This window comes from Pinus tabuliformis, chromosome J (assembly GCF_031772625.1).
Source record: "Pinus tabuliformis cultivar Carrire ecotype Pingquan chromosome J, CPIR1, whole genome shotgun sequence".
Lineage (NCBI taxonomy): Eukaryota > Viridiplantae > Streptophyta > Pinopsida > Pinales > Pinaceae > Pinus > Pinus tabuliformis.
This window is the reverse complement of record NC_142295.1, coordinates 1606008614-1606017532: the sequence shown is the minus strand read 5'-3', so window position 1 is coordinate 1606017532 and position 8919 is coordinate 1606008614. Positions and strand designations below refer to the sequence as shown.

Genomic DNA, 8919 nt, shown 5'->3' with positions numbered 1-8919 from the left:
TTTGTTCTTTTATATGGACATCAACATATTTTTTTTATCATGTTTATAAACAACAAATTGGACCACAGCTAGACTTTGCTGATTGAGATTAAGACTAGTAGCCATTAAGGGGGAGACTTAGAAAATATAATTCATACTTGTCTTAGGTGTGATGCTTTATAAGTTAGGGAGTCTGTTACTTTTCTTTAGGAGTTGTTTAGATCTATATGTTTCTCATATTAGCGTTTGGTTGAGATATTCTCTCAACCAATGATTGTGTGTCTAAGATAATCTGCTTATCTTGAGACAACACTACATGTATTTATATGTAATGTTATTTTTTTAATAGTGAGTGTAATCAATACTTCAATTGAGACGTCCCTATATATATATATATATATATATATATATATATATATATATATATATATATATATAGAGAGAGAGAGAGAGAGAGAGTTATTTTGACACCATAGAATATGTGGTGAACTATGTCCCTTTTCCGCCTCAAAACAAACACCCATTTCACTACCTTTCAATCCCATAACATTATATTACAACCTTGTATGAAGGAGATGTAGTCAAAATATTTAACTCTCACTGTCACCCATAAATAAAATATTTCAATATCCATGTGAAGTAAAATAATTTTATACCAATTTTATAAGAGATAAAATAATTGAAAATAAAAGGAAAAGATATATATATATATATATATATATATATATATATATATATATATATATATATATATAATCACTTTGTTTTTATATATGTATATAGAGAAAAAATATTAAAATCAATGCTGGTCATAATAAAATGTTTCAATAAGCAAAAATAAAAAGTAATTGAAAAAAAATAAAAAAATTCCAGTAGTTCCAATTAAGAGTAATGAGAGAGAGATGTAATTCATTCAATTATTAATATAAAATTAATAAGTAAGATATAAATTTTTAATTTTAATAATAATAATAATAATAATAATAATAATAAATAGATTATAAATAAGATATATCAATATCTAATGTTAACTACTAAAATTTGGTCCCTAAATAAAATATTTTAGTTCCCATGTTAAGTAAAAAATTTCCAAGTTAACTAAAAAATATCTATTTATATATTATAAAGAAACAACTAAAAAAATAAATTTTCATGGTTAAACAAATTCAGGGAGACTTGGTTTTCTATTTTTGGGCCCTTTTTTCAGGGGTATTTTTTGCTAAATTTTTTCTCAAAGTTGTGTAGTCTACAAAATTCCAGTGCCCAATGAGGCTTTCAATATGTTGAATCCATTGATGCATTCAAAAATGAATTTTAAATAATGAATATATATTGAGAGAGAGAGAGAACAATTACAGATCCATCTTAACCACGGATCTAAGTGTCTAGAGGGATCAAATCTCTCAAAGAGAAAACCTTTGTTTTTTTTGCACTCTAAAAGAAGTTTGTGTATCAAGAGATTTGTCTCTCGATAGTTGAAAGATTTATGGTCAAGATGGGTCTTTAATGATTATAAAAGAAGTAATATATGAGTCAAACATATATACATTTAAAATAACATCTAATAAGAAAAACATATTAAAGCAACAATATCAATAAAAGTTCAATGACTCTTATGTACATGCCCATTTTTTCAATTAAATTGAAAAGCAAAAAAAACATAACTATCTTTAAGATAAATTTCAACTCTATATCTTAACTATTACTAAAAATATTTCGTTTATATATCAAAGAAACATGCACTTCCCTCATAATTATTAATAACTCTAATAATTATTAATAAATAAATTGAATTTTAAAAATCTTTTAAAAACAACCCTACCGATTAATATAAATAATAATAACTCAACATTATTCAAAATTAATAATATTTCTAATTTTAAAAAATAGAATAACCCACTTGAGGCAATAACATAATTGTATCTCTCACACACATGAGCGTTGAACTTTTCATGTATCCAATAGCGTAGAATAAGAAAATGAAAAGTTATGCATGCAACCACCCACTCGAACACTTTTACTTAAGAGAAAGAGAGGGGTTAAGTGAAGAGGAGGCCCCCGGTGTGAGTACAAAGACAGGCAACATGTTTTATTTACTGTCGTCCACCGCTAACCACCGCTATTTGACGGTTGGCGACGTACGGCCTGTTTTTTCAAGCGTCTCGACGTGGAAAGAGCCGCAACAGGCATGTTGCCCAGATGCCTCTCCGTCGTTTCTGGTGGCTTCCCTACCACCAACTAATTGTTCTTTCGTCGTTTCGTCGTTTGGTTTGCGCCGGATTTTGACGGGTAAATTGCTCGTCACGGGACAATTTAATCGTCAAATACGGCCGACAGACTACCATATCTGTCATGAAACAGCTTTGAAATATGTAAAATGTTAACAATTTGATAATGAGAGACAAAAACAACTTTGAAATATATAAAACGTTTGGCAATGCCACCATAAACGTTTATGGGTCAAGTGATGCAACTAGCAAAGTTCTCCATAATATTTTTTTAGGTTTAATAGAATGGTTTACATAGGTTTGAAGTATGTTTTAAAATTGTCTTTGTTTGGTTAAGAGTTTGTTTTCATCTGAGATAAAGAAAGATTAACGGTCCAAAATTAGGCATTGACGGGAGTGAAAACCTCCTCACATAAAATGGTTTATATAGGCCTGGAGTATGCTTTAAAATTGCTTATGCTTGGTTAAGAGATTCTTTTCCCTGGGACGTAAGGAAAGGTTAACGGCCCAAGACCCAGAGGCATCTCCACTAGTGAAAACCTGCCCCCTTACAAACCATTAGCGGGTTATCCCAGGTGGCCTGATTTTCCTTGATTAAAAGCGATGAGATTCACGGTTAACAGCCAGAAATGATTGTCCTCACTACTGTACAACTGAATTATGATATATTTTATTTTCTCACATATATAAAAGAAAAAGTTATGATAGATTTTATTTTCCGACCTGTATAAAAAAATAGTTTACATAGGAAAATAAACTTTTTTAAAATTACTGAGTTTATAACTTTCACAACTTAGATAACCCGTTTTTGGGCTGTTTTAAAAGTTTATAAACATATACTAATATAATAGTGTCACCCTCATTTATAACTTATAATAATGGTCCTAACAACAATGAAATACAAGGCAATCGACATGTCTTTTGGTTAAAGCTATGTTAATAACCTAATTCGTTCGGTAATTTTTTGTATTAGGGAAAAGCAAAATGGTTTGGTAATGTTTTTTAAGATATAAGTTTATGATAGTATTAATTTGTATTTATACGATGAAATTAAATTCAAGAAAGATATATTAAATCTTAATTTATTGTGTTTTCATATTGTATACAATTTAATATAAAAATTTATTGTGTTTTTATGATGTGTACAATTTAATATAAAAATGAATTATATGGATTTAACATCCTCAAAAATCTTTGTTGCATTTTTATTATGAAGAGTTCACTTTTCAAACTTGTGATTTCAATAAATCCCTATCAAACTTTAAACAAATTAAATTTGAAAACACTTTAATTGTGGAATTCACCCTTAAACTTGTGATTTCAATGAATCCTTACTAGAGTCTAAACAAATTAAATCTGAAAACACTTTAATTGTAAAAAAATCATTCTTAAACTTGTATTTCAATAAATCCCTACCAGACTCTAAACAAATTAAATCAGAAAATAAACTAATTTTTTTTTCAAAAAAATTCACTTATAAAGAATTCATTTATTTTATATTTTCCAATTTACTTGCTTATCACTATTCACAACTAGTTCTTTTGATTTTGAATATTCTATTAATATAATCTAATTTTATTGTAATTTTAACTAATTATTATTTCTATTTCCAATATAATCCGACAACCTTGGTTTTCACAAATATATTATCATACATGTTAAATATATTATAATATTATAATATATAATAGATATAACCTAAATAATAATAACAGCCAAACCCGTATATTAAAACAGCCTTTGGAAATTGCAAGGAAAAGTGGATGCCGGCCTAGTGACTACAAAAGAAGAGCCAAAAGTAACATGTTTTGATTGGGTCCTCCACTACAGCTATTTTGTCGGATAGCGAGGTGGAAAGAGCGGGTAGTGCGGTGTTTCCAGTTGCTTCCCCACCTGCAACAATATATTTCTTGGTCGTTTGCCTTTGCTTCTTCTTCTTCTCGTGGGCATCCACCGTCTTCTCAACTATTTCTTCTGTTCTTTTTGGAAGAGCCCAAGGGATCGTTTAGGTTGACTCATGGCTGGGGATAGCGAAGAGTCACGAGATCGAGTCGCAGCGGGCAATTACAAGAAACTGGCGCGAGGTCAGGTTGAGGTTGCTAGCAATATGGACATCCTGAACCAGATATTCAAGCATCTGGACCCCGCGTCTTTGGCCTTGGCTTCTTGCGTCACCAAGAAATGGAAGCAGGCCACCGACGACGAGGGTCTGTGGGAAGGCATCTGCACGCGCCATTGGCCATCCACCGCCTCGCTTCAGAGTGGGCAGTTGAAATCCCTGTTGGTGGGTTTGGGCGGTTTCAGGCGTCTGTACGTCAACTGCCGACACCCTCTTCTCTCCAGAAACAAAAGAAATCACAAGAATTCGAAATTTTGCTCAATATCGAAGTGTGCTTCGTCTTCTGCGCCCAAGCAAAAGTGGAGCACGGACGAGGTCTATCTTTCCCTCTCGCTCTTTTCCATCGATCGCTATGAGAGACTACTCCCTCTGAATCTGAATTCAGCTCGCAGGGCCGGACTTGTATGGAAGCCGTGTTCAGATGAGCAAGGGGCAGCCTCCTCCTCTTCCACCGCCTTCACTTCCGATGTGCACCGCCTTCTGGACGGGTGGAGAGGCATCTCTATCCCTCATCATTCATCAAGTAAGATGGGCATTAAGGATGAAGATGCTGGCTATTGCTGGGGATCCATGGATTCACATTACACTCCCAAATAATCGTCACATACAGACAGCATTAAAGGTACCAGACACTTGTTTCAGAAGGCTTGACTATCTTCAATTCTGTAATATTAACGTTATTTGTCGATTACGTTCTAAATCTTTTAATCACAGAGATGTATCAGAAAGGTTTCCTTCTCCCGGGTTGCAGATATTTGCATTAAATTCACTGCGCATGAAAATGACATATATTAATTTTATTAGGATTGTTAAAAGTTGGTACCTCTGGAGATGTAATACGACTTTCAAAACTCCGTGATGCCTTCTCAAGGGCGTAACATGATGAGTATATAGTGTAGAAGCCTCTTTTCAGATTTTATTTTATATTGTGCATCAGTTCTAAAACAATGGTTTTAGTGTGCAAAATAGCGATGAATCTATTTTTTTAATTTGTACTATTGTCAGGTTAATGTTTTCTTCTCGCATGCCTTGTCGACGTTTGGAAGTTTTTATTGAGCACTGTTTACGGTTCATGTAATGTAAACTTTCACATCCGCCGGAACTATTCATAATATTTCTGGTTTTGAGACGTTTTAAAATTTTATTAAAATATATAATGATATTATAACCAGTAGATTGCTCAAATAAATATATAAATAAAATGGTCTACAAGTTGTAGCTGTTTCTTATGATTAGTTTGTGTATCTATTCATGAGTTTAAACGATTGGAGCATCTAACATTTTTCATTTTGCCCATGTTTATGTAATATGAGATTATAATTATATACTATCAAGAGAGTCATATGCTGACTAAGTTTTAAAATTAATTGCTTAAAATGAATTAAGTGTTACTGATTTATTGTTTAACGAAAGTTTGTTTGCTTGCGTGCTTTCAAGACTGTGAACCCACCCTGAATTTTACAACTAGAATCACTTGCAAACCAGGAAAACCACAACTTGAAATATTGTTTATGAGATGTGATTGGAAAAAAACTCATCGTGTGTCGTGAGCAAACCATAGCCGACTACATTGAATTCTTGAACTGCTTGCTAATCCATGGGCGGTGTGGGCAGACTACCATGGCCATTCCATCACCCTCATTGATCAAGGTGGAGGACGATTGCCTTAGATAAAAAGAGGCTTACACAAAGGATAAAACAATCAATGAGCATAGAGCAAGCATACAGAAGAGCAAAGAGCACTTTCTTAGTCACTAGTGACAATACAGTAGAAAGGAGGAGAGGAGAGAGCAGACAAGCAAAAGGAGGGGAAGATCATTTTGTTCTTTGAGACACAGTAGAACACACAGTGGGTTACTTCCAAAGTGGACTCCATCTTAGTTGTCACCTATCATTAAACATACTCATATAAGTATAATTGTTCATGCATATTGGACTATGGATTATGATATTCCTTGTGCTTAACATCAATACATAATCATGTAGGTTCATGAATGAATACATGATACTGACTGATATGTTGACAACTGACCAATTGTCTTATGCACTTATGAATATAGATTGTTTGCTTGAACTACGAGGATTTCTCCCATCTATATGATTTGCATCTATCCTATATGTTTATGGTTCTAATGGGTGATTGGACAGTGTTGTCTAGTATTGTGTTTATGGAAAAGATATTAACTATGCATATCATTTCCATTTCTTTTCTTGATTGGTATGTCTAAAGAAGACAATGACTTAAAGGACTTATAGTTTCTTTGCTAGAATATTTATGACTATCCATGCATTATTACCAGCCTTGGATATTTGAACTATGGAGCTACTACCTTATCCATGATTTACAAACAACTTATGCACTATAATTCGGATGAGCGCCTAGGTGGCGTCGGCAATTGTTAGATCAAGAATAATGTGCTAACCCATACGTTATGTTCTCTCTTTATATTGCTTGACAACAATGGAATTAAATGAACGAATCAAAAAATTCAATGGATTGATAATGTGTATGGTTAGACTGTGATTTTCCTTATGTTGTTAGGCAATTCAATTTTTGTGTGATGAATGAATATAAGCCTCTGAAGGTGTTTAACTAACTTGTCAAAAGATGACAAAGCTAGAAGCACATCATATGTCTCTCTTGTAAGCCTTACCCCTATATGAATTTTTCCTTTAGACCTCAATATGAATTTGGCCTTGAGACCTCACCTTTCACTGAATCTTGACCAAGGGATACCTTGAGACTCCCTATTCACTATCTCTCATGGAATAACTTCTTTTGGTTCAAGGATCGGACCCTTGGAAGTTCACTTTCACAAGATTGGCATTTTAGAGTCGCCTATTTTGTTAATTTCACCAACTAAAATTTAGAATCTAGTTTATGGACACCTCAGACCATATTAACCTAGAGATGGATGAGATTGGTCATTCCCCATTTGCAATAATTGTATCTTAACTTGGTTGTGGTGGCACTGCCCACTGCTCACCATCGAGACCTTACGTCTTGTTCTCCTTACTAATATGCAATGATGGAAGTTGGCCAATCCAGACAATGTTCCAACAGTGGAACCTTGCCACCATCCACCACTGACTAGCAACACCCTTTGTAATGTGTTCTCCTTGGTAACAAGTGATAAAGGAATTTGACCGATGAGGAAGTTGGTCGATCTAGTTGAGGTTCCAGCAATGGAACCTTACCACTTACTTTCCTTACCACTTATTTTGCTCATTGATGTCAATATGGCAATATTCGAGGAGCAAACGGAGCCAAGAGGAGCAGACCAAGCCAGAGGAGCCACATTGGAGCGAGAGGAGCAAACGGAGGAGCCATATATATATATATATCTATATATATATATATATATATATATATATATATATATATATATATATATATATATATTTGCATGCATTTAAACACTATTGGGAGTGACCTTAACACTATCGGCAGGCAAGCTATGCATCCCCGACAATACACTATCGGAGGCCAAAACTCACGTATATATGTCGTTACACTATCATAGGCGGAAATCGGACTTGAAAATATATGCATGAGAGATTTGGGATCCTATCGGGTCCGGCACATCGCATCGGCACTTCGGAAGCGGGCGTTACAGTGTGTCAAGTGGCTCCTTTGCGATCGCCGATAGCTATTATCGCATCGGGAAATCGGAGCAAAGGTAATATAGTGTAAGGCCCTGACCATATGCGACTTGTGATCGCCGATAGCGATATCGCATTGGACCTCCGCCAAGGGAAAACCCTGATTGCGATGAACAGTTGTGGACCCGATGAGAATATCAACTGCTGTTTAATACCATATCGCGTCCGCAGGAGGATCAGCCCATCGGCCATCGGCGATGTCATGAGGTCACTATATAAAGAACTTCGGGAAGCCGGGATTGCCGATTGCGATAATGTTGTGGAGGAGCGGACCCGATGTCGTTTAAATGCGGGTGTAATATTTCCTGAAGTCCGCCCCTTTAGTCTTTTCGACTGTTTCACACATATTTCCTGTGTAATCAAGTTTTTTGTGTTGCACGGGGTTTTGGGCCGAAAGGCCTATGATAACTATTCTGATGAATTAGAAGGCTGAGCGTCAGTTACATGGGGTGTATCAGGGCGATGGAGATTACGACAGGAAAATAACATGTCCGTTAAACAAAAGAGTCTCGGTGGATGCTTGTTATCATTGAAAAAAATGGGCCTGTGTTACAGTTTTAACACACAGTGACCGTAAAGCCAAGAAGTTGCATGGAAAGCCAGCACAGAGGAAGCCATAGCGACCAAGGAGGGAAGCTAAAAGATCAAGCGAGTCAGAGGAAACGACAGCGACCGAGGAGGAAGCCAAAGAGGCGGTGGAAAGCGGAAACGAAGAGTCAGAGGCATCTAAAATAGATATAAGACAGTAAAAACAGAGAATTGTAGGTGCTGTTGTTGTGCTGAATAACGTGAGTGGGAGATAGTGGAAGCAGCAGAGGCAAAAGAGGCAGCAGAAGCAGCGGAGGCTGTAGAGGCAGCAGAAGTAGCAGAGGCTAGAGAGTATGAGTGAGAGAACCTCAACTGAACAGAGTGCAGCAGCATACTAGTGTA

The 8919-nt window shown here is 35.2% G+C and overlaps 1 protein-coding gene across 1 annotated transcript; it reads left to right on the top strand.

The window, feature by feature from the left end:
* Positions 1–4167: 4167 nt before the first annotated feature.
* On the top strand, positions 4168–5210 carry LOC149233616 (F-box protein GID2-like). The gene has a single exon (XM_089376780.1). The coding sequence runs from the start codon at positions 4225–4227 to the stop codon at positions 4921–4923; it is 699 nt and encodes a 232-aa protein (XP_089232906.1). The 5' UTR covers positions 4168–4224; the 3' UTR covers positions 4924–5210.
* Positions 5211–8919: the final 3709 nt, after the last annotated feature.